Below are 26,339 nucleotides of genomic sequence, written 5' to 3' on the forward strand. Positions count from 1 at the left end.
ACACATAAAAGACGTCAATTATTATTAATGTCCTCATTAATGATCCTATCATTAATAAGGACTTTTCTTAATTCCTTGACATTTTATGGACGGCATGAAAATAAGCAGCGTCACTGTCAATACGTAATGAAAAGGATTGTTAGTTGCAGCCCCGCATTTCAAGAGTAACATTCCTGAAACAATAAAACAGGACAGAAAGATGTTGCCATGGCGTCGGCGATTGCTATCATAATAATAAACAATAAACCAGAGATTTTTGCTACAGTACTACCACAGAGCTAATGTACAGCTGCGTTAAAATGACAGCATCGTCAGCGGGCTGGCTTTAATAACATCGCAGCCTAACCACTACAGAGGCAGGCGAAGACGTCATGCTGTCAGCGTGGGAACACAGGGATGACCATGCCAGAAAGTGCTGAGCAGCAAGGATACTTTTCCAAATTTGAGGCATTGAGGCAGGAGGAGGAGGAAGAGGAGGAGGAGGAGGAGTGGACAGCATCATCAATTGGAGCGGGAGAAGGAGGGCATGATGCATAAACTGTAGGGGAACACCCTTAGATATACGTAAAACCACCACGTTACACATTCCTGTTGCCCTCACAATTTGTGGCTTCCGTTGGTGACATGCTCCACTGCTTTCCTTATAGATAGAGGAGGTAGTATATAAATGAAATGAAAAGCCGCTGGCTGCCGAGATAATTGGGACAGACTCTGCCCAAACCCTCAGCGGGCTCACATTTTCTCACATAGAAAACAGAAGGGGGTACCCGATGAGAGCAAAGCCTGCAACGGCTGTCAATCACTCAAACTTTGGCAGTCAATAAAGACCAGGATGGACGACGTTTACGTTTGGCGAGAATAAAGCTATCATGCATGAGTTAGGATGTGATCTCTGCAGTGACAAACTGAGCGATCAAAAATAGGCTGCGAATAAACACAGTCATTCTTTCCTGCTCTGGTGAAGTCATGCTTGCAGACAATATTTACATCCCAGTAGAGGGACGGCTCATTCATCCCGCTGCCTCTGGCTAGGTTCTTGTGGATGGGAGCCACTGTGTTTACCAAACTCTCTGAGTGTCAATTGAGTCTACACACACTCTCCTTGAGAATGGGAAACAGATTCTCACACTGGCATCGCCTCGCATCAGCAGCGATACTGTAGGTATACAGAATGTGTGTGTGGGGGTGTTGCGGGGGCACAGTAACCTGGCTTTGTTTTGCCGTGTATTGGTAGGGCCTGTGGACTCAGCAGGTGCTCTAATTACCAGCTCTCTGTGCCCCCTCAAACCCCCTGAAAAGGGAACGGCCTCCGAGCCGCCGTCGACTTTGATGTGGCCCAGATCCACCACACATGTGGGACATGAGCTCACTTAACGAACGCAGACCCTCTGCAAATGAACAGCCGCAGCGTGGTACTGCAATTTGATATTGGTATTTTCAGTAGGTGGTAAGACAGAGAGGGAAAGTAGGAGGAGGAGAGGAGAGGGAAAGAAAAAAAAAAAAAGAAGAAGAAGAAGAAGAAGAAGAAGAAGTTGGCATCTAAACCTTTTCCTCTCCTTTTTTATGAAGCCGCCAGTTCTAACCAGTCGGATGTTTTATCTTGGCCCACAGTGTGCCCGGACGGCTTTTACGGTCTTGACTGTGGCCAGATGTGCGAGTGCAGGAACGGTGCCCGCTGCCACCACATCACAGGAGCCTGCCTATGCACCGCCGGCTGGGCAGGACCACACTGCATTCTGGGTAATGGAAGCCACATCATTAAAACGGGGTGTGAGGGAGGCCCTCACTGCAGTCCATCACGACATCCTCTCCTTAAACGCAGCTATGATGTGTTTGTGAACAATTATCTCTATAATGAGACTTCGCCAATGACTTTTTTAGGGATGGGTAAGGGCGGCGAGAGGGGGGAGGAGAAGAGCGCCCTCGGGGATAGATGCTTTAACTGAGGTCTATTCTGGATAAATGCACCCACGTGTTTCAAGCGATCAACATTAGGAGAACTCAGAAAACCCTTTAGTAGAAAACCAATCAGTGCTCTCATGCTAAAGTTTTCATGCTGTAGTTTTAATGAATCCAGTGAAATGCCCACGAAAGTTCTTAGTCTGTCATTCTGCAGGCTTATTCAAGACTTTCCTCTTGCCACAGCCATTTTGTGGTCCTAACTACCAGAGTCAGAGTCAGCAGAAAGCCACCAGCATGACTTAATGATGCATCTCTGTCATTAGCGCACTTTCCCCTTTCTTCAACTCCATGTCATCTTGTACGTTTACAATATGCGTGCTGAGAAAGACCTCTAGTCTCATAAAGTTGCTGCAGATGAAGCTGCAGTTACATTTTAAGTCAATATTAAATGTGTTGTGTGTGTGTGTGTGTCTACTCGTATGTGTGGTTTGTGTTGGTAGGATGCCCAGAGGGTCATTTCGGGGAGCAGTGCAGTCAGACCTGTGAGTGTCAGAACGGAGCCAGGTGTGACCACGTCACCGGGCGATGCAGCTGCACGGCCGGGTGGACCGGAGTCAGCTGCCAACTGCGTGAGTAGCTCATCACTCAGCGTGACAAACCCTGTCCAAAGCCATTTTCTTAAAAGACAATATGAGTGGTTATGCATGTTTTCGCTCATTTGCTACAAATTACCAACACATTACATCACAGCTATAAGTTTTACAAACCATGCTGCTGAGTTCGGGAAAGTTGGACCTATTTGGTCTGCCGTTGCATCCAGTGGTTTTCATTCATTTTTATTCATTCACTCAGTCTTGCCTAACCCTAACCCAGATCGAGGCCATGATGTTAAAGAGTGTCTATTTTTAAAATTGTACATGAATGAGTGGAAAAAAAGGTTGCCTCCAGCTCTTAAACGACATTCAAGGACAAAATGTGTCATTGTGTTGCCTGATTTCAAAAATGCTCAGCATAAATTGTTAAGTAGACATTTGTCGCAATAACGTACACCTCAAGAGTGGCTCAAATAGGAAATATCTTTGACCTGACACGGTGCATACAGTTGGATGAATCACTTTAAAGGTGCACTACACAGGATTCTTAGTTGATAACGTCCAAAAGTTTACTGAAATTATCAACAGAATGTGAAGAAAAAAACAACACCAACGCACACCCGGTTCTGCAAATTTCCAGTGCGGCAGCTGCCTGCACGGCTAACTGAGCTAACTAGCTAACGGCAGCTAGATATAGCAGCCATATGTGTTGTATGTTAGTAATTGCGTGATCGCGATTAGCTTATTGTGTAATTGTTTGCATTATTTTTTAGAATTCCTCAAACCCATTCATGTCATTAACTCTTCATACCGTTGTGTGTTCCATGTGAGTTCAGCCTGTGCTGCAGGACAGTACGGTGAACACTGTTCTGGACAGTGTCTGTGTCAAAACGGAGGCTCTTGTGACAGTGAGACCGGCCAGTGCTCCTGCCCGCCCGGCTGGACTGGAGCCGCCTGCGAGTTAGGTGAGTTTAGGACGAAACGTTTTTGTCCACCCGTCTCTTTCTGTTCACTTCAATGTCAAGGGAAAACGCCTCTGTATTTATCTCTTCGGTGTAACTCTCATCTGTGGTTTCCTTTCCTTTCTCTCCTAGAGTGTGAGGAAGGATATTATGGAGAGGACTGTGCTCAGGTCTGCAGCTGCACCAATGGAGGGAGATGTGACCGGGTGACAGGAGGATGTGTGTGTCTGCCTGGTTGGACGGGAGAGCTCTGCCAGTCAGGTGACTTCCTAAACATCGCATCAGCACTGTTGCACTGCAGCATATCAGTACATCTTTATGTTTTGTCAAATTCTGATGAGTACACGCAGTATTATCTGTCATTTGTTTTTCACCTGTCCCATTGAAATATATACTGTAGATATACAGCCAATCTGCCACCTAGCACTTTCTCTGTATTTTGCAGCTAATGTGTCTCGTTGAGCCTTTCTCTCACTCTGCATCTGTGCTGCGTTTGCTCACATTTCTTTTTGGCGGCAGCAAAACAAAAGTGAAGGTTTACTTACTCCTGGAATCATAAAACTTGCTGTGTCAAAACAATTTATGCAATTAGCCTTGAGTAAATAAACATTCTAAGACGGGACCGTTTTAAAGGCATTTTGTCCTCGGACTATAATGTTGTATGCTGAACGCCTTGCGTGTTTCGTCTGAAGCCTGTTCTAAGGGATTCTTTGGAGAGGGCTGCGAGCACAGTTGCGACTGCGTCCATAGTACGAGTTGCCACCATGTGACGGGCCGCTGTGAGTGCGAGCCAGGCTGGAGGGGAGCCAGGTGTGACAAACGTAAGTGTGTACAGGACAGAGGAAACTGCAGCGGAATGAACCTGGCGAATAGAGGTGCTTTGAACACAAGTGTAAAGTGACTGTGTGTGCCTGCATGTGTACGTCCACTACCCAGCCTGCCTTCCTGGGTCCTACGGTGCTTCCTGTGCCCAGCGGTGTCAGTGCCAGGCTGGGGTGTCCTGTCACCATGAGACGGGGAGGTGCGGGTGCCCGGCTGGACTCACAGGACCTGGCTGCGAGAAACGTAAGAATGGCAAAAAAAAAATCTATCTCGGCAAAATAAAACTTGGCTGAACAAATTAAAATGGTTTACTTATGAGGTCTGCATTTTAATCGATTTTTAAAGGGACAGTTCACACCCAGATAAAAAAATACATATTTCTTCCCTTCCGAGTGCGATCTATTTCCATTGAATTCCAGAGAAGACAGACATCTCTACAGCTACTATTTTCAAAACTTTGCAACTCACGAGAAAACAGTCTAGGTGGATAGATTAAAATATGGGTTAGAGAAAGAAACATGTATTTTTATTTTTTTGGCAGAGCTGTTCCTTTAAGACTCACCACTAATGTACAACCTTATGTATATTAAGGCTTGGGACATGGCTAATATCACTGTCATACGTTTAAAACCATTTGGCTGACATATGTGCCGTGTTGATAGCAACACTGTCACCTAGAAACACAACAGGAAGGAAAGGCATCATGGGAGTAAAGTGATCACCAGGAATCACTCCGTTAATACTGATTAAAATTTATTTTTTTCCCTCGTCCTCCAGGGAAAGATTACCATTTATTACATTCCAGGAAATGCACTCTACACCGGCACTAAACCCTCGCTGTCATAGGACTTTATGCTAATGTTTCATTATTTAGACCATACCCTTCAGGACTGTATACGAGCAGCCCTGCGCCACTCTCTCCGCCCGCCCTCACCACCTCAGCTCCCTTCCTCTCCTCACACACTCCCCAGACATCTGATAAATGTTACACACCAGTTGCCAAGTAAAACAGAAGGCATTGTTTTTGTCTCCTCGGCGGCGGATAAGGGCCTTTGGAAGGCAGACATGCATAATGACAGCGCCGTAATTGCCTCTTTAGTCTGGAGTCCTTTCTTATCTGTCCCCCACGCTGCCTGCTGCTGCCTGACTGAGTAGCTGAACGCTGCGGTCTCACCCGAAAAACATGTTCGGTTCACAGATTCATCTTGTTCGTGATGACTGATTGTCCGCGGGCTCCATTCATTATTGTGATGAGCGTATACGTATGTATGCAGAGAGAGTGTGTGAAAGAATGTCCCTCTACGTCCATCTGGGTTTCGGGCACCAGGGAAAGTTGTTGGGAGTTTTGGTTTTGTTGCCACTCAGCGCTGAATGTCCCAGTATGTTCGCAGAGTCATCTGAGGAAGGAAAGGGAAATGGCATTTGTCTTTGTTCCCACAAACAACCCAATGTGTGCATGTTTGAGGCCCGATCTGCAGTCTTTTTTTTTTCATTTGATCAAATATAGGCACAGCTGTAATGAAGTTACATCATGTTGAAGTTGTTTTAGTGTGATTGGGCATTCATTCATTCATTCATTCATTCATATATTCATTATTAATGTGCAAAAACATATGACTAAAAACTCTTGATAAAGTCATAGTATATTGGCACAAATAAATCCAGTATTTGGGCCATAGGACGAAACTTGGTTGCATAGGTGTTTTAGAAATAACCAGCTGGTCTGTTCTGTTCCTTTTTTTGCAATATTTTACTTCTCAAAAACTAACCATTTACATTAGCATTAGTATTTGCATTATTACCTATGTTTTACAATAGTGGCCCAAAAACAACCCTGATGCATTTCATTCGGAAATTCTGAAGACCTTTTTTGTTCTAATCTTTGAAATGTGATGTTTTGCATCATAACTCACCTACATTATGCAGCAAAACAATGTTACATTTGATCCATGAAAGCTTTATCTTTGATTACACTTATGTGAAAAAGTACATTAGAATTTTGTAGTATAGCTACTATAATCAAATAGCCCTACTTTATCGTTAGCTAACTTTAGCTTGCCAGCTAACATTACTTTAGCCTTGTTGTGGAATATAGCCTAAATCTTCTGCATTACCTAGACAAACAAAAACAACAACAGCAACAACAACAAAACACTCATGAAAGTGTGTAGGTTCCAATTACGTATCTTTCCCAGCAAGACATATACTCACTTCTTTCTAAATTTGACCTAATACTCTCTACACTGTTGTGTATATGTAACATGTTTCTGGATGTGTCATCCCAGCTTGTCCTTCTGGCATGTTCGGGCAAAACTGCAGCCAGCTGTGCCAGTGCTCAGGAGTCCAAGAGCAGTGTCATCCTGTAACAGGGAAATGTGGATGCTTACCTGGTTACTACGGGGATCGCTGTGAGCTACGTGAGTGTGTCATTGATTAACTGATGTCAGAGTGGATTTATACATGGCATGCACTGATACAGTTACACAGCCCCCCCCCCCCCCCCCCCCCTTTTAATTCTTGTTTCATGTCTCCGTTGTGGTTTCTCTCCAGGATGTCGAGCGGGGACTTTCGGGCCACACTGTAAGTCCAGATGCAGCTGCATCAACGGTGGTCGCTGTGACTTCAGGACTGGGACTTGCCACTGTCCTCCTGGCTTCATTGGCGCCAACTGCAGCCTAAGTAAGTCAGGAAACCCCTTGTATTGGAAAAGTCGGAGGCAAAATGAAATAGAGACATTCATCGTCATAAATGTTGGTATTTGTAGCTGTGTGTGAATGAAGACATGTTCGTCTCTGCAGGTTGTCTGAGTGGATTCTATGGGAAGGACTGCGCTAAACTGTGCTCCTGTGGGGAAGGAGGGCAGTGCCACCCAGCTACTGGGAAGTGCATCTGTGCCCCTGGTAGGATGGGACAGTCCTGCCAACAAGGTAACGCTATGCTGATGTCTTTGATTGTTACCCTGTGCTGTGGAGCTATGACACCCCTGTCCTCGTTGTTTAGTCCATCACTTTACATTTTGAAAGTTTCTGTGCAAGTGCAAGGCTAATGTTAGAAATAATGACAAAGGAAGTTGGGTGTCACATTTATCAGATCTCGCTTTCGAAAGGGCACAGTGAAATGAAATGAACTGAATTTAAATGAAAGTCAAAATTGTGACAACCAATCCCATTCTCCCCTATATTTCTAGTATGTTCTAGTAAGTGTGCAGTTGTAATAATTAGTATAGAGAGGTTCTGCAAACAAGTTAAAAAGTACTAATAAACAAACAAAAATACTGTTCATAATAACTGCCGTTTGCCTTCTATTAACTACATTGCATAGGCAATTGATTTTCAGCTATGAGTAGAGTGGTATCACAGATATCTTTTACCCTTCTCTGATGTACAAGAGTCATCACTGAGACAGACATGCATCAGTGAGAGCCACCGGCCCTAATGAGTTCTTCAGAACAACGAGGCCTAACCGGAGAGTGAGAAACAAACCACTGCCATTAGGGAGCATTTCTCAACATATTTTGCTGCGTAGTTAGGTAACAAATTCTCCATTTCCTCAGTGTGAGGCCTCTGATGATCACAGAGCTGTTTTCCCGGGAAACGGAGGCACAGTCGGGTTGACTTAATCTCTCCCTTTATCAGCAATTTCGGATGGATTACGAGCGGGGATTTCCATCACTGCTTGCACTAAATGTTCTCTTCTTCTTGAGCCTCCTGCTCCATCTACTTGGACATACCGACACTTAAGTTCCTCTTGTTGAATGTTTACAGAAACCTATAAGTAGCTCGTTCTCTGTGTTCCGTGTCGCTGGATTTGGCAAGGAAGCAAACAAATAAACAGGGAAATCAAAGACGGCCTACTTATTGTTTTCCCAATCTAAATTACCCAGAGAGGCATGATTATTCTTTTATATCAGTGCCAAATTAGACTACTTTGCCATCTCCTTAATGAACTGTTGCTTAAATAAACATGAATGTGGTTAGTGCAATCTTGTGCGTGTGTACTTGTGTGTGGTTGTGTGTGTGGTTGTGTGTGTGATAAGAGACAGACAGAGGAGCCCGCAGTTCTTGTCTTGTCCTGATATCCTCTGACTGTTCCTCCAGCGTGTCCTAGGGGGCGCTACGGCCTGCAGTGCAGAAACACATGTGGCTGTCAGAACGGGGGTCTGTGTGACCCTGTCAAAGGGTCCTGCAAGTGTGGACTGGGCTGGACTGGACTCCGCTGCGACACAGGTACAACCACACGGGCAACTGACACGACGGAAAATAGTCAGAAGTGAACAAAACTGTGAGCTGTTCATGGGAATCTGAAAACAACAGCAAACAACAAAACCGCCGGGGAAAACCTTTCTGAATCAGATGGCCCACAGCTGAATCATGCGGCTTGTACTTGTGGTTTCTTCATCAATACAGTTTTTTTTTCTAGAAGATGTGAAACTCTGTGTGTGTGTGTGTTTGTGTGTGTGCTTAGCCTGTTCACAGGGAAAATACGGTCTTGATTGTGCACAAGACTGTCCGTGCCTCAACAACGGGACCTGCGACCGCTTTACTGGCACCTGCAGCTGTACTGCTGGATACTACGGCCACGCCTGTCAGCACAGTACGCAAGCACTCACTCAGTCATAATGAAACAAGAAACTTGGTAACAAGGTTACCAGACAGTGGCTCTGCTGACACTTACGATTACAATACTATCTCTAACCATACCCTGAAACAAGTGACCCCAATCCAGTGTCTTGTGTGTCCCTAAGGATGCCCATCTGGGTTCTTCGGAGCAAACTGTGCACACACGTGTGACTGCAAAATGGGCCAGACATGCGACCATGCGACAGGCCAATGTGTGTGCCCACCAGGCTACCACGGCACACAATGCCAAAGGCGTGAGTATATATGACTATCATGAGGTTAATTATCAGCTTAAGTCAATAAAAGTTCCTAATGGGTTTAAAAAAAATCATTAAATGTAGAAGCAAACAGACAGATTTGATTGAATGAAACAAATATAAAGTTGCAAGTGCCCAGTAAAAGACGTAATAGATCTCGGTAACACTCCACACTGAAGATAACACCTTTAGTGTGATACGGGGGCTTTCATCGTGAATTATAATGTATTAATAATGCTTTACGACTACGCTCGTAAACACACAATGCTTTATGATGCACTTTACCAACAGTCATAAAACATAATAGGTGTGACTGATATTAAATTAAAAGTGCACGTGTCTTACGGACGCTCTAACTGATTATAAACCGGATGTTAAGTGATAGGGCTGATAACAGTGGGACTGTCTATGTTCACCTATACACATCTCAACAACCAACTATAGCAAGGACACATAGCGTGCTCTAATAATGCAGTTTTTACAAGTTATCAGTGTATTTGTAAAGTAAAGTATTGATGCATTTGTCATGATTCATGCTTCATCACAGTGTTTCACTGTAAAGTGTGATGCGTTGCTGTGACAATGCTGATACCAGTTATTAATAATCAAGAAGACCGAAAATCAGTATCTGGAATTTATACACACACGCAAAAAAGATTATAACAGAGCTCAGTGTCAAAATTTAGGATAAACACTGATGGAAGGTACTTTCCATTTTCTGCGATTTTATGCTTCCACTCCACTACATTTATAAGTGGAGGATGCTTAAAATGTGTTTATTTTATGGGCAGTCCATACCAATAATTGGAAAAATCCTGAATATTGCCCCAGATGACGGCTAATAATGCTGTGTGGATTAATATAGCATACTATGAGTTTACTACAGGTGATTTGTTGAGAGGTGTATGGATGATTATAGGTAATCATATTGTATAATAACCCCCATCAGTCAACCTCTAGTTTATAACTAGTCAAGAGCATCTATAAGATGCTTGAACTTGTTGATTATGATTGTTGCACCAGACAGTATTATGTGTGTGTAGTCATAAAACATGAATGCCTCATAATGTAGTAGAAATGTGGTCTTTATAGAAAATGTGCTCCATATTGCATCTTTAAAATACTTTCTAGGTTTTTGAGACAAAACACTGTGAAGCACACATAGTCACAGATTTGTGCACATTAGTAAACAGCCACCTGGATGCCCAGCTGCAGTGGGACACGGGCAGACACTATGAGCGTACATGAATAAGAGACTTAGAACAGAAAACGAGTCTGTGAGTTCTGGCAGGCAGACAGACAGGCGAGTAGGTAGGTGGGCAGGCCAGCAGGCTGGTTATTTGATGAGAGACAGGTGTTTCCCGACTGCTTAATGCATTCCTGTTACATCCCTGTGCCCTCCTGCCTGCTCTTGGAGCTCTCAGCCGCAGTGTGAGCGCCTAAATGGCCACTTCAGTCTCAGCAGGAGATATGACTTAGCATTGCAGAGCAGCTGTAAGGCAGCCAGAGGCTCCAGAGACAGACCAGGCTCTATCTCTGTGTGTCGCCTGACAAAATGTGTTTTCTTATCACTGAATAAGTGATGTGAGTGAATCTGTTTTTGTAACTATATATACTTGAATGTCCACTGACAGAAACATGAAAAAGTGTTACTCATCATCACACTCTCTGGGATATTGTTCATGCTAGATGGCAATATGCACTTAAAGTAGTAATTAAAGGTCCCATGTTGCAGGAAGTGACATTTCCATTTCTAAAGCAGGTCTAGGTGCTCTGTAAATACTGTGAAAGTATGACAATCCTTAATCCCAAGATAATGCACACAGCCCATATTCAGAAGCTGTGCCTTCAAACAAACTGTCAGGGCTTCCCTCATGTTGTGATGTCAGAACAATACAGTCACCGCCCTCAGACACGCCCCCAGCACAGGACAAAATTCCAGCTGAGCTGATGCAGAAAGGCGGTGGGCGATGCATGCTCAGGCCTGTGAGAGACGACCAATCAGAGCCCACTGGACTTTGTCGGAGGGAGGCCTTAAAGAGACAGGCACTAGGATGGACCGTTCAGACAGGGGGTGAATGGAGGTGCTGCAGTAATGGGCAGTATGAGAAAAAGTAATGCAGAAACCTGAAGTAAAAATATGAACTTAAAATGCAAGCAAAAACACAAAAGTAGATGTAAAGAAATACCCAACTTTCCCGACTTACGGATCTAAATTTAATGAGCCAATAATCCATCCCTCTTGTAGTGGGTAGGAACACGAGTTATGCAATTAATGCAGAAAAAGAAATAGCTTAGAACTACAGTAATGAAGCTGAACATATCTTTATTTATCCATGTTTTTTTTGTTTCCAGCATGTGAAGCTGGCAGGTTTGGACTGAGCTGTGGGCAGTCATGTGACTGTGCTGGCGAGGCCCCATGTGACCCATCGACCGGACGGTGCCTCTGCCCCCCAGGAAGGACAGGACAGAGATGTGAAAAAGGTAGAGGTCACTTTGAGGCAAAGGGATGTTTCAGTTTTAATCAGAAGACATTCAGAAAATGCTTTTTTTCTTTTTAAAATCTCCCTCCTTTCCCTTCTTCCCTTTCTCAGATTGTGGTGGAGACCGTTTCGGCCCCAGCTGCTCCCTGCAGTGCAGATGTTCCAACAGGGCCCGCTGCGATGGGCTGAGTGGGCGATGCCTGTGCCCACTCACCTGGATGGGCCCAACCTGTAGTGAAGGTAAACCTAAGCCCCTACTGCCAACACTCACACACACACACACACACACACACACACATACACACACACACACACACACACACACACACAAGGTTGAAGAAAATTACTCTTAATTTTATTTTTTCACTCAGTTAAATAATCAATACTACAGTGGATAGCTACTCTATTGCAATCAGGTGTATTTTATCACTGGGTTATAATTACTTATGCATTAATGTGTTAATCAGGTGATTCAACTACTTTATATTTTGTAAAGTTTATTATTAATCTATAATATCACCTAAAAAAATATTTTTAGATGATATTATATTTAGATTATATTTTATATTATTAATCTGAATCTGCAAAGTGACTAGTAACTTAAGTTGTCAAGTAGATGTCATGTAGTAAAAACATCACAGTTGCCTCCAGTTTGTAGAGCAGTAGAAGTATAAAGTAGCAGAAAATGGAAAGTCTCAAGTTAAATACCTCAGAATTGACACACACACACACACACACACACACACACACACACACACACACACAAGGTCACGGGCTGTAAAGCTGAACCAGCTTTAGTGAAATACTGTGTCATGAAGTGTGAGAGGCTGAGCCCCATCACTCCGTGTGTCACCCTGTCTCCCTCAATAGCTGCTCCTGTCTCCTGACAGTTATTTTAATCTGCACCCAGCATGGAGCCGGGCTCGAGGCTGTCTTCGTTTTACCTCCTCAAAGCCGAGCACACGGGAGACTACGTACCAGTTACTTCTCCTCCAAAAAACCCAGAACATTTGCTTTTGATTATCAAATAGTGCTGATGTCTTCTTGCTTGCTTTTTTTTCTCTCCTCTTTTCAGCAGCACTACACCAAACCCCAGGACCACTGAGCTCCTCTGTGTCCCAAAGAAAGAGGAGAGCGGGCAGCAAAACCACATAACCAAAGCAGAGGTGCAAACTCCTGACTGGACCCAAACACGGGGGCTTGGTTCTTTGTAGCATTACTCATATCATTTTAGGAAAGGTGATGTTAGTAAAGCTGTGTTTATGTGAAACTGGGCCCGGTGCTCGCGATAGTCACCCTGTGGACCTGGCATGTCAGGGGCCTTCAAAGGACCATGAACTCCAAACCTACCCGAGCACTTCCAGGGTTACACAGACTATTTTTTGCCATACACACAGATACCTGCATCACATTTGTTACCGTTGCTGATTGAAAGTGGTTCATTCGCTTTCCAGTTTTACCATTCTTTCTAAAGGGCATATGGACAAGACATGACTGAATGCGAGCCACAGGAGCGCGTTTACACAAACTACCAACATTCAGTTTTTTTCTTTGTGCTTCCACAAAAGAACTTGGTCAGCGTAACAGCATGCCGAGCATATTTCTGGGGAAAATCGAACGCCTCTAAAACAGATTTAGATATATATGAGTGACTTATTTACAGTACTGCCTCTGTAAAAAAAAATAAAACAACAGCAGCGCTCCAGGGTACGACTATTTCGGTCGCACATGCACCCAAAAATCTGTCAAGTGCGACTAAACATTTTCACTGGTGGCACCGGTGCACTAGAAAAGTAGGAATTATTTTTTTTTAAACAACCAACATTCTTGGCCTTTTTTTTTGAGATTTTTGCTTGTGCTGTGGTTTGAATTGAATTTGGACCTTTATCCCTGTTTACAATAGTTTACATAATGTGGTAAATGAAGTGTATTATTGGACCTAAATTAAGTGCAACCTGCGAATCAAGTCAGTCTGGAGCCCTGAGCAAGATCCACACAGACAAATGAGCCAACAGTGTTGACACAGGGGATGATTCATAATCAAAATAACCTCCAGACCTTTCAGGAGGAGTAAAAATGCTCTGCTTTATGTCTGCTGTGTTCTTGTAAAATGACATCATACTTGTCAAGAAATTCAGAATCTATTGACAAATATTCTTAATTTCCTTGGTTTGACTGCTGGACACAAGACCTCTCTTACTTCACTGTATGTGCGCAGGAAGGTTCAAGTTTCAACATCACATCTGCAAGTCGTAAGTTGTACAGTGGACGCCGATTGGCTTCCACACTCGTTGTGATGTCACAAAATCCTGCTTGGTAACAAGCAAATCCTGTGAGGTAACGAGGCAAAACACATTTTTGAGTCCTGCAAATGCATGCACAGTTTTGTAGGTTTAAAATGCCAATCGTGTTGGAAAGACTTATTGGACTTATTGGGAAGACGTTGGCGAGAAGTCGACCATAATGTCGACATCTTGCCGACATCTTTCCATTTAGCAAACGCTCGCCATACTACGTCTCAAGGCGGATGTATGCTATCCGGGGTGATTATTCCCTTGTTTATGATTTGTTGATTTTGAACATTTTATAGTTTGCATTCACATATTTGCCTTGTATTTTTTTTTTGTCAAACAGCATAATTTTCCAAAAGATTGCCACTCAGATCATTGGTTTATTGGTTTTTACAGATCATTGTAATGAGATTTTCTTCTAGCTGTTGGATTCTTTCACCACCATTTTCTCCCCTTAACTTATTTTGCGGCCCATACATCTACCTTTTGCAAATGTCTGTGAAGGTACTGTCCGTAGGTCATGTCAGCAGGGCTCATGAAACCCAAATATAACACAAACAACCTCCCTTACACGCAACATTCTCCATGTTCTGGCATTGATCACAGGTTTTTTACTTATTTCGGTGCGGTGTGCTGGTCGTGAAACACTGCGGACAAGACCTGCATGCACTGCATTTTGTTCAGACCTGTGTTATTGAGTCAGCGGCCGCAACGGAGCTTAGAAGTAAATGTATGAAAGTTGATGTTAATACTTTTGCTGCAGTACAATACAATAACAGAACATTACGAGTGCCATATCACTACTGCTATGATTTGCCACACATGTGCATTTGATGGGAATGACTGTGTTTTTCCAGTTTTTTTTTGCAAAAACTGTATTTGTATTATATCTCAGGTCAATGCAAGTTATACAAGTCATAACCTACTGTGCTCGTTTCCTGGCATACCCACATGTCAGTGGTGCTACGTTGATACAATTTGTTTGTATAAAATCGATAAACTCAATCTTTACTGTCTCGTCTTTTCTGTTGTTGTTTTATTTCGCCGTTTGTCACATCTGTGGATGAAGAAAACAACCACGAACCAAATAAATAACAACTAAAAACTGGTTGTTTTTGGACATAAATTTCTCGGTGATCCCTGAGTGGGGTGGGGTATGAAGAAAAAAGAAAAGCATGGAGGTAGACCGAGGGAGAGAGAGGTTCCAGCTGTCATAGAGAGCTATGGGATCCTGTGTGTGTGTGTGTGTGTGTGTGTGTGTGTGTGTGTAAATGTCACTGTGTGTTCTTGAGCGAGGCTACTACCAGGCATCTCTCATCAGCCAGGGTCAAGCATTAAGGCCATGCTGCCTCCCTGACAGTAGTCTACAGCAGGTGGGGGTGTTGGAGGCACCTGAGCAGGTTACACACTGGTGGTGTATGTATGTGTGTGTGTGTGTGTGTGTGTGTGTGTGTGTGTGTGTGTTGGGGGGTGTCAGTGTCAGGCATTTTTCAAGTGCGCTGGAGCGTCCTCTCCTCCATCGGCCGAAGGCGGCTCTGGTCCAACAGAAGCAGGCAGGTGCCTGGACCAAACATGCACCCCACATATCCAGCATCCCCGGGGTGAGTGATGGGTGAACGGGCCCGAGGATGGAGCCCCCCACACCCCACTCTCTGGTGCGGCTGATGGATGGGGGGTTGCTCCAGCTCGCCCCGTGTTGTGACAAGCAGCAGATGTTCTCCAATAATGTTTATCGGCCGGGCCTTCATCTTCAGATGACACACACCTGTTTCCAGTCAAACAGGCCCGGAGAGGCCATCCATCCACAGAGCTCTGGGTGGCCACTGCACCGCTGGATCAGCCCTCCACACGTAACACTGGGTGCCACGGCAGACAGCGGTGCCACAGATGAAGAGCTGGGATGCTGAAAGATAGCTTAATGATATCAAGAAGAAGCCAAACCTTCTGTACCACCGCACACTGTGCAGTATTAAGCAGGGTCTGTCTTTTTTGGTTCATGATGCTCACTGGGTTGGGTAGTAACCACGGTTGGGAGGGCTACTTTAAAAATGTATTATGATACAGTATCACAAGTATCACAACAGTAAAGTAATGTGACTTGAAAGATACAAAAATAATATTTGTGGAACTCAAATCCTCAAAATCATCATTATGTTACTGATTGCAAAAAAAGGTCATGCAATTCTGTATTCAGTAACTAATCTGATCCAACCCAGAGGAAAAGCAGCTGATTCAGGCATCATTTTGGTTTCGCTTGAGCATGATCTCAGCACTTCGAAAGCCACTTATGTTTTATTACAAGTGCAGGAACAAAGCTGTACTTTGTGCTAAAAGTCTTCTGCAGCAAAGAAACAGCCTACTGTTGTGCGCATGCTGGCTTATCAGGAGCGCGGGAGAGAGAGAGAGAGAGAGAGAAGGGTGCAGGAAACTGGCGATGAAATAGCCCGTAAAAGGTAAGATCGCATCATGGGTACTTTTTCGCTGTAATTAAGCATACGCCACTCGTTGCAAAAGAGATTCTATCACTTTGCTGCTATAGCTCCACGTCCCAGAGATAATCTCTGCCCCTCTGCGTTGAACCAGATCTCCCAGGAGGCCAAACTGTTTTGAACTCCAGCTGACAAAGCTGTCGGCTCAGATAAAAGAACGAGGGGGGAAATCATCCCAACACGTCCTGCACCATTTGTTCGCTCGTTGGCTGGAAAAATAAATGTTAAATGTCGAGGCTGCAAAGAGATGTGTATCGAGCAACTCTCCCACACTCTGGGAAGAAGGCATTTTTGGTTTGGATGTGTCAACATGTGTGTGTGTGTGTACGTCAGCAGAAATGATCTCAGAACTGGTTCCTACTAGAAATCTATGTGTATATTGTTTTTTTGTAATATTTATTTAATAGGTGAAACAAAGTTGAGCTACTTCTAGGGAGGTGTACATTAGTATATTCACCACTGGATGGCGCTCAATATGGAAAGAAAAAGAGTACACAGCCAGTGAAGGCACCTTTGATTCAAGTGAGCGCACATGAAAGAATGTCTCATGTTAAATATAATCAATGTAATGAAGTTTATATGTTCAAATTGAAGCAGACGTTTTAAGTTCAAATTGAAGCAGACGTTTTAAGTTCATATTGCTCCAGCCGCACCAAAGCTCTGATCTGCCGCGCTCAGCTCCCTCAGACACGGAGCTCGAGGCCTTGATGACCTTCTTTCTAATCTCCTCCATGAGCAAAGACTGACATGATTTCAATAGCGGGCTCCAAGTGGTTCTGCCACCACGCCTGCCCTGATTAGACTCGTCATATTAAAACAATGTGCAGTCCTTGACTGCTCTGCTCTGTCCCGGTCTGTTCCCTGGGACTGCGCTGAGTGTCCATCAATAACACTAATGACCCGTAGCCTCCAGGGAGAAAAACAAACAGTGTAATGAAACCAAAACCTTAAGCTCTGCTGCTCTCTAAGAGGGTGGGGAAAAAGACAAGAAGATAAGCAGAGGAGAAGAAAAGGAGAGAGTCGGACCGAGAGGAGGTGCTGCCCCTTATTGTAAACACAACAAAAACTTGATGTGATGATTTGTAGAGTCTCCCCACCCAAACACACGTCCCTGCTTGTGCCAACTGTTAGCCAGCACCGACCCCTCCGCCTCCCATCATATCCACTCCTTGGAGCCCCCCCACACCCATCCTTGCCTCCCTCTCTGAAAATGTTTCCCCTGGCGTCTGAGTCAGCACGAGTGCCAAGTCAATCAGTGTGAGAGCTGCCAGCTGTGATGGCCCCTCTCTCTGGGGGTGTGATGTATGTTCCAGCGAGGGGGAAGCGGGGCGGCTACATGCCACACAGGGCCGGCTGGCTGCGTGGACGGGTGGCCGAGGAAAGGAAGGGAGGAGAGAGAGAAGGAAGGGGAGGAAAGAAGGAGAGGAAGGTGGCTGAACAGCAGCTGTAATGAGGCCTGATGGATTCTGAGGCTGTGCCAGCTGCCCCATTAGCTGAGTGGCTCCAGGCCCCACCAAGCGTTGCCCACAGTGTGCCCACCCGTCCACACGCACACACTGCAGGGACACAGCAGCTTGGGGATCCAGCCCTTTTGACACACACACACACACACACACACACACACACACACACACACACACTTTGCATTTAACTAAAACAGATTGCATTGACTAATGCACACTCCTCTGTCTGACTTCCTTCGCTCATTTCAAACACACACTTACGTGCACGCTCATCCAGGACCTCGCCAGCCACACTTCAATACACACTGAGCCCTTTATGAGAAGCTGCGGGTTAATGACGGCAATAACTCGTCCCAACGTGTTGATTAAGTGTGAGAGGATACACGGGTGACATTGGCATGTGCTAATCAACGCTGATCAAGCCGGCGCGCGCACAACACCTAAATGTTCTGCTGCCAGAATCGCCCCGGTGCCCTCCTCGCTCCACTCTGCTGCCCACACACAATGACATTATACACACTGCTGTCTATTCATAATATTTTGGTGTTCTTTCAAGAGGCAGCAGTGCCTTTGGACTTTTTGTCTGGGGGAAGTTCTTTACGTAGGTGATGTAATTACATGGGCCATTTGAATTGCAGCGGGGGTGTGGTCACCGAGGAGTGGTGGCAAAATCCTGCTGCCAGATGTAGTCAAGGTACAATTCCAGTCGTTTAAAAGCTCGTTGAACAGTTGATTTAGACAGTTTTCTTTTACAACTGATGAACGATGAGACCTTGAGAGCGCCTGATGAAAGGTGAGAAGACGTCTCACTTCTCCGTGTTTGCTCTAAGTCCTCGATCCTCTGAATTAAAGCTTAAGTTAAACACTGTTGCTGTTATTCTAGGACTGTTTTTTCATGTGATACCTGGCAGCTCCAACAGTGGTGGTTAAAGCAGTGGTGGCTCTCTAGTTTCCTTGACGCTCACATTACGCCCGTGTAAGTTGAAAATTGGATTGGAAACAGCCTGAAAAAAGCTTTAGATCAGTCACCTGCTGGGTCAGATTCTGATGTTTTGGAGAGGAGGCAGTTAATGTTCAATAAAGCATCGGCATCACTGCGTGCAGTTACCCAAGACTTGTTGTTAAACCAGGTTCCTGAAAAAGACAAACAATTTTGTCTTCTTCTGTCATGACACCCAGCTGGTATGGTCCAAGCTACCACGACTAGCCACTTCCTCTCTGCTGCAATGCATTGAGTTGTGGTGTGTACCGTGGGTGGTGGAAACATGCCCCCAGGAATCTCTTATCTCCTGTTTTGAAGAGGAGCAAAGTTTGCGCAATAACCAGAAAGTTTTTCCACCCTGTGCCTCGATGTGTTGCCCATGAAATGGAAGCTAAACTGATTCATTAAATATGTTGCTTTACCTTGAAATATGGCCCAGATTTTCGCTATCCATTGTAATTGTAATTGATAACAATTTGTCAGAATCGCTCTGTATGTAGATCTTATAACCTGCAAACACAGCAGTGCAACATTTGAGTACCTACCCTGAGGGTGATTTCAGAGGAAGATGGCCGCTGTGGAAATATGGTATACGGGCAAAGGCTGAGCTGGTAATACGTCTCATTTCACTTCAGACAATGTTGAACATTTTGAATCCGCATTTTTACTACAAAGATTTTACTCACTGTGTCATACTGATGTTGCTCATTTAATGAAATATCTTAAATTGAGTCTTAAAATCTTATTCAATGAAGGTCTCTGAGATTCTTCTTCATGTGGGGAGAGGTGGGCCTTGGCTCCCTTTATTGACCAGCAGACACTGAGTTAAAATTGCTATTAAAAAATATGTTTTTTGTGCAATGTGAAAGGGGTGACTTGTCGGGACAAAATAACAAAGAATTAAACATTTACTTTTTAAGTCTACAACGTTTTTCAGGTAATTTTTTTGTGTTGGTTTACTTTCACCAATTTCTTAATATTGGTTTCAGCCACAGCAAGCTGTCTTTGGTGAAAAGGCTCTACAAAAACACTGTACATTACTTGCCCAGCACCAAACGGCAGAAAGATAAAGTCAGGGAGGCCGAAACAGAATCCCAAATAAATGCCATTATTTTGTATTTGCTGGATTTGTAAATAAAATCAACCTAAAAGGGGGATTGTATGTCAGTGTTCTGTCATCAGGGGGCCAAACATTCTATAACTGCAGGTTAGGCACTGGATCAGCAGACACAAAGCGTTAGAGAAAACTGAATCTGTCACATGACTCCTGACATAATCACATAATCATATCGGCTCAAACGAGTCCACAATAGTACAGGTGGCAAAACTCCCACTCAGGACCATTATCACTTCCACTTCATTACGGCCCTGGCCTACGCCATCGCTACCATCACTGCAGCTGACCTCATCAAAGCTGGACGACCCGTGCTGACCTCATCAGCACTGCGTGACCCCCTGTGACCTCATCAAAGCTGGACGCCCCACGGAGCCCCGAGGGCTGACGACAGGCCCTAAGAAAACACCCCATCCATTAGGGTGCCAAGAGCACTGTAAATGTGAAGTGTCAGCGCCAGCCATCTTCACTGTCATGCCCAATTCTCCAACCCCCCACCCGAGCTACTCGCCGGACAATGGAGCCGCTGAACCTCCAGCCCTCCCAGCCACAATGTCCGCCCACGTTGGCTGGCAGCAGTGACAGAGGGGGGTGCCGGATGGGGAGGCCTGCTGCAGGATGGGACTCTTATTGAGCATTTGAGCGATGAGCCAGGTCATCACATCTACCCAACTCATCCATCATGCCCCACAAACGGACACAAATAAAGAGGACACATTCCTGCCTCCGCTCCCACTACCACATTCAAGCCCTCTCCAGCCTTTTCTCTCCTCCGCTCTCTCTATGCGAGCCAAAGCCGGGGGAAAAAAAGAGGACCAGAGTTCAGGCTCTCCCTCGCTCTTTGAGGCCATGGGAGCGCCAGAAGAAAGCGCCAGGTGGTTTTCTAACTCACGTCTCTTGGTACAAATCTGTGGTCGGGCCAAAATGATGGGCAGCCAGAAGGGCTATATGGAGTGGGGAGGCGTGAGGGAGACGGGAGACAAAGGGTGAGTAAAAACGCTTACGGAGAAATAAAGAGAGAATGGAAGACATGTCAATCCACATTGTAGTCCTTTATTTCTTAGTTGTTCCTCCCACAGTATTGAATTGAAATGCATAACAGTTACATTGTAGAAAGCATTAAAACAAAGTACCTCAACTTGCTTGATTACTTTTTAAAATCGATTATAAACAAAACAACGACAAAAACAAACAAACAAAAAAACAAATCTGGTCCCTCAAAACGGGAGAATAAATGAAAGTAATCTGTTATTTATCATAAATTTGGCACAAGGGATTAACATGAACCGAACGTCACACAAGCTTGCAGACAACCGTAGAAAATGTCAGATACAGATCTTACCAGACCAATCATGCGTTTATGAAGAAATTATACCTGGCTTTTTTTTTTTTCTATTATTCATTCTTTATAACGTTTTTCATTTTTTACAATTGAATCATTAAATTGTCATAGAAAAACAAAAACCTAAGTAATATCTATTCATCGACCGGTTTTATTAGAAGAATAAGGAGTGAATTGTATGTTTAATACTATCCGGCACTCAAATGTAATCTACAAACCCCATTGAACTCTGGGATAGGCCCGGCGAGGAATCTCCCCCTCACCTGGGCTAAGAGCAGTGCTATTCAGTAAACAAACTACAGTTTGCCAAGAAATAAATACAGTTCTCAACATACAACAGCAAATAACAACGACAACACCAACAAAAAAAATCAAAAAAGGAAAAAAAAAAAAAAAAGAAAAAAAAAGAAAAAAAATCATGATTGTCTAAAAATGAAAGACACACGAGCATGGAGTAGCTAACGACTAGCATTCAGGCTATTTTAGTGGTATTGTTGGCTGACTAGGATGGATTCAAGGGTTTGGAGGAAAAAAAAATGAAGACATATGCCCTTTACAGAACAACAATTAACTTCAGCACTGGCTACTTATCTCAGTAAAAAACAAAAAAACAAACAAAAAAAAAAACTTGTGTTTTCTTCTCTTCCACTAAAAAGACAATCTATTTATATCCTTTCACAGATAGCGCAGGCGGGCAGGATGGAGTGCAGTGGAGAACAGTTGGTAGACACTTGTGTACAGTGCTATGATTGTGCAGACACACGCAGCTATGAAACAGATGGGAAACTGGCCTGATTTCAGTTCAACAATTACTTTTTTTTTCTTTTCTTTTTTTAATTGTTCTTCAATGACTTCAGTGATATTAAAGCGCTGCTCACGCTGTCCTTACATGGAGCGGTTTTCATTCGAACTGAGGCTGCTAGCCCCACCCTTCATTTTTATCATCAAGTACATTATGAGAAACACCTGTGGGTCTCAAAGGGGGAATCGTTGTAATACATTTTTTTAGCGATACTTTTGTCAGATGAGCCAGGGTTCTTAATATGCTTGACGCACAGTGAAACACACTCAGCTGTCTTAGAGACACAAACCGAACTCGCCCTCTCAGCGTCAAACGTTCTCCTTGCTTCGTCTGTGCTGGGCAATAAATGCAGTCTAGCAATGAAACATCATCAGCACATCCGTCTTCCATGTCCACCAGCTGCCTTTGCTGTGCAAAACATAGAAATTCAGCAGAATAAATACAGCTATTATTACTTTAGCATTATTATTTTCACCACAATCATCATCATTGCTATCATCCTGGTTGGGGTTAATGTAAGAAATCAATTTTAAGGTCTCAAGGGGGACATTTTGTTCTTGATCAGTTGGGGGGGGGGGGGTTTGGGGGCTGCATGGACAGTGACCCTGCTTTGTGTGTAAGGCGCTCCGCTCAGCAGTCAGATGGGCCGTGGTTCTGCTCAGCAGTCACTCTGTGGACGGTCAGGGGGCCCCCCTGCACATAGCCCCCGCAATGGGCTCCCAGTGCCATAGGTCAGGTTTTGGGGGTTGAAAGGTGAAAGGGAAAGCGCAGGGGTTTCATCATACATGGCTGAGGGACTGGATGGCACTGGATTCAGCAGCAGCCCGTGCCAGACTGTGCCACATGGTGGCCGGGTTGTGGGAGGCCGAGTGGAGAGAGTCCTTTTCAGCCAGAGACAGCATCATGGCGTACGCCTGGGGGAGAGGAAGAGGGATCACATGTTACTACCAGGCTTAAATGCAAGTATCAAGTGGATTTGCATGCATGTGAGCTGTCAGTGTTTCTTTTACCTGAGACTTAGATTTCCTAAAGAGTGGCTGTTTGACCGCCTCAGTCAGAGAGGGGGAGCCGAACGATGCATCGTCCTCATCTCCGTCCCCGTCGCTCAGCTCACTCTCCTCCAGCTTGCGCATTTCCGAAAAGTGACGAATATGATCCAGGGCTGAGTAGCCGCTCTGCTTCTCCTCCTCCTTATACCTGGAGGCCAAGCAGAAAATTAAAACCAGGCGAACTCAAGGTACGTTTGATGAAATGATGTGTTAGTTGCATGGAATTTACCTCCGAGGAGAGGATTTGCAGTTGAGGTCTAAGTCGTTTGGCCCGGTGAAGTCCATTTCGTCCTGTATGTCATCGCTGAGGCTGCCAGGGAGTGCTTCGCCTTCCTGTTTCCCGGAGGTGTTGCTGGGGTCTTCCCCTTCTTCTTCATCAGCACCGAGATCCTCCGCCTCCTCGTCTTCCAGGTCATGAGACCCACGGCTGGCCATCAGCGGCTTCTCCTCTTCAAATGGACCGCCATTTAACCTGCAGTCGAGGAACACCGATTAGCTCAAGTTTAGTTGATCAAGTGGTACAGATTTGAAGGAATAAGTGACAGTGATGTCTAAATTATTAGCTACATGGTTTTACAAATAAACTTCTTTTAAGTATAAAAGAGTTAATAAGAAAACTTCTGGTGCTCGTTAAATTCGTAACATCAGGAACAACACACTGAACTATTCATAGGTTTGCTTTCCTTTAAGTTCTTGTGAGATTGCTTTTCTCTATAAATACATAGAAAAACAAAGGAGCGTATGGGATAAAGAGCAGAGAGAGGCGGATCTGAGGCAGCTGGGATCGAGAGAGCCGGAATCCCGTTTGTCATCGAGGCTCTGGGGCCCCTTCGGGCACAGCAGCACTGGGTTGATCGTTGCAGCACTTAAGTGGAGTGCTCTGCCTCGCTCCTTGTTTATTTTCTCTACTATCTCGTATTCATCTAATAGGCAAAATATTTAGCTGACAGCCCCATTTGGTGGGAGAGTTATGAGAGCGTTGCCAACCAGCCCATTCCTCCATCCCCGCGGAGGGAGAGAGGGCGAGCTATCCAAACTGCCTGCGTCTTAATCTGTCCCTCTGTCTCAGCGCCACAGGAAACCACCATTTGGTAAATCATCTGGAACCACATTAAGACTGATTCACTAATTACACTTCGGGACGTCTTTCGTCAGCCCCCAAAAATGCCATTTCTCGCACAAAGGACTCGGGGATGAGGACTGAGAATTGGACGTGGAGAAGCAGATAGATAGGAAACAAAACACATCAAGCACATCACCACATAATCGCAGGACGGCTTTCAACAGGATGCCTACGCTGGGTTTGAGAGGGATGCATTTGAGCGTTCAGTGGAATTATTTCAGATGATGTTTTAGCACGTACAGGATCCACATCATCTTTTCTCTTTCACAGCAGCTGATAATTCTGGGCCTTGGACGGAGATCCCCACTGGGATGCAGGGTTTTCAGACTGATGAGGTGGTGTTCATGCCGTGCCGAGCTCGCGGGGCTGAGAAAAGGGACCGGCTCCAAAAAAAGAGAGCGAGCGCTCCGTGATTAAGAAAACAGATTCGCTAATTACGCTTTCAAACGTGGTAATTTGCTGGGGATAAAGTATCTATCAGAAGTAGTCAGGAGCACAGCACTTTGAAAGGAAACACGGGCCGACCCTTTGACCCCACCCCCTCTTCCCTCTTCCTGTAGGCAGACATGTTGGTTCCAGATGTGGTGGGCTAACTGCTGCACCACTCAGCCCCTGCCCCCCCCACCTCCTCCTGCCTCTCTCCCCGTCCCTCTGCCGCTCTGCTGCCGGGTCCTGCTCTCACAGGCCCTTCTGCACAATCACACACCAGTCTGAGAGATCTCTATCTGGGCTCACAATCTGCCTTGTGATCGCACCGACGTGAGGCACAGGAAAACAAACTTGGGAGACCTGAGCAGACCTCTCAACTGCTATCCGACCTGATCGCAGCTCCAAGAATTTATTTGCATAATGCTCAGACGTAGTTGCATGAGTGCAGTTATCTGTTCGTACGTGTGGTCAAAAGGCGGCTGATGTAAGCAGCTCCTGCACGTTTCCACAACCTGCCACTATCTTAAATGTCATCGCAGATGATTGCTCTGTACTCCAGACCTCTGCGCATGATGCGATAATTAACGAGGGGCCGGCTGGGTGGTTTGCAAGTCTGAAATGGGCTGATAGCAGCTGACCTGTTTTCTTGCTTATTCAGGCCAACAATCTTAATGTTGTCACGATTAATCCAAGAGTTCACCGTGGGGTAATGCAGGCTAGGCCAGCAGGTATAGTTTCAGATAAATGTCAACGTTATCATGTTTTTGAGTCCCTTAACGAGGACCAGGCCCTGGTAGTGTAGAAGCTTGGATGATGTTTGTCCATAAGCATCTTGTTTAGCTCTGCGAATATTCAGGAAAAAAGAGAGGCTCGCAGAAATGGACACTTCATCCGAACTCACCCTTCCTCCGATGGGTCCGGTGATGTCTGGTTCTGGCTTGTGTTGCTGATGAAATTTCTTATTTCGTTGAAGTAAGAGTCTTCTTTGTCGTCCAGTATGGCGCTGCCGCTGTCCAGCTCGGACTGCGGGGACGACATTGCAGTGCCTGCAGGAAGAAGAGGCAAAATTCTAGTTTTGTCTGTGATATTTCGACATAATCTCAATTGCAGAAACAAAGGATGGTGCACCAAAACGTTTCTAAATGATGACTGTGGATTAAACTATGTAATAATTTGAAATGAACACTTTCATTGTTTAGAATGTATGACGATCGCCTCCACACTTGGATTAAGGCAGACATGAAAATCTCTAATGTGTGTCTGATATGGTTTTTGATGGATAAAATCTATAATTACCACATTAAAATCTTTAAAATCGCACCTATGCCTTTCCACATCAGCCCTATTTGTGATGTCACCGATCATGCTCGTAGGCCCGTCTCCTAAATAATAACTTTTTCACTGAGCGCAGAGAAAATTTTGACTTTCAGCAATGAGCGTGTAATTAGCCTTCACGTGTCAAACTCTCGAATGTGAACTTCCCTCAACTTCCCCAAAGCAGCTTCGAATACGCCACAGTGCGAAAGTCAAAATGATGTAATCGAGGCTCCGTTACAACATAGGGAAAAACTGGATGGTGCATCATCGTCGGCACATTTCCACGGAATTCCCTGTCAT

The 26,339-nt window shown here is 44.8% G+C and overlaps 2 protein-coding genes across 16 annotated transcripts in view; one reads left to right on the forward strand and one right to left on the reverse strand.

Annotated features, from left to right (window-relative positions):
* Window positions 1–14,934, forward strand: part of egfem1 (EGF-like and EMI domain containing 1) — a 63,246-nt gene extending 48,312 nt beyond the window's left edge. Inside the window, exons 24-38 of one of the 3 annotated variants that reach the window (XM_030438294.1) lie at window positions 1,612–1,740; window positions 2,403–2,531; window positions 3,332–3,460; window positions 3,590–3,718; window positions 4,150–4,278; window positions 4,394–4,522; window positions 6,565–6,696; window positions 6,830–6,958; window positions 7,078–7,206; window positions 8,377–8,505; window positions 8,744–8,872; window positions 9,024–9,152; window positions 11,511–11,639; window positions 11,750–11,878; window positions 12,714–14,934. In XM_030438294.1, the coding sequence (XP_030294154.1) occupies window positions 1,612–1,740; window positions 2,403–2,531; window positions 3,332–3,460; window positions 3,590–3,718; window positions 4,150–4,278; window positions 4,394–4,522; window positions 6,565–6,696; window positions 6,830–6,958; window positions 7,078–7,206; window positions 8,377–8,505; window positions 8,744–8,872; window positions 9,024–9,152; window positions 11,511–11,639; window positions 11,750–11,878; window positions 12,714–12,793 (1,889 nt within the window). In that variant the 3' untranslated portion in view covers window positions 12,794–14,934. The remainder of the gene's footprint in view (window positions 1–1,611; window positions 1,741–2,402; window positions 2,532–3,331; window positions 3,461–3,589; window positions 3,719–4,149; window positions 4,279–4,393; window positions 4,523–6,564; window positions 6,697–6,829; window positions 6,959–7,077; window positions 7,207–8,376; window positions 8,506–8,743; window positions 8,873–9,023; window positions 9,153–11,510; window positions 11,640–11,749; window positions 11,879–12,713) is intronic. The other 2 variants (XM_030438302.1, XM_030438312.1) reach the window with 2 other exon arrangements.
* A 6,076-nt stretch (window positions 14,935–21,010) lies between these two features.
* Window positions 21,011–26,339, reverse strand: part of mecom (MDS1 and EVI1 complex locus) — a 147,026-nt gene continuing 141,697 nt past the window's right edge. For all 13 annotated transcript variants that reach the window (XM_030404986.1, XM_030404956.1, XM_030404937.1 and 10 more), the window contains 4 exons: window positions 25,624–25,768; window positions 23,400–23,642; window positions 23,132–23,318; window positions 21,011–23,035 (listed from right to left, as the gene is read on the reverse strand). In XM_030404986.1, the coding sequence (XP_030260846.1) occupies window positions 22,901–23,035; window positions 23,132–23,318; window positions 23,400–23,642; window positions 25,624–25,768 (710 nt within the window). In that variant the 3' untranslated portion in view covers window positions 21,011–22,900. The remainder of the gene's footprint in view (window positions 23,036–23,131; window positions 23,319–23,399; window positions 23,643–25,623; window positions 25,769–26,339) is intronic.

Source organism: Sparus aurata, chromosome 2 (assembly GCF_900880675.1).
Source record: "Sparus aurata chromosome 2, fSpaAur1.1, whole genome shotgun sequence".
Taxonomy (NCBI): Eukaryota; Metazoa; Chordata; class Actinopteri; order Spariformes; family Sparidae; genus Sparus; species Sparus aurata.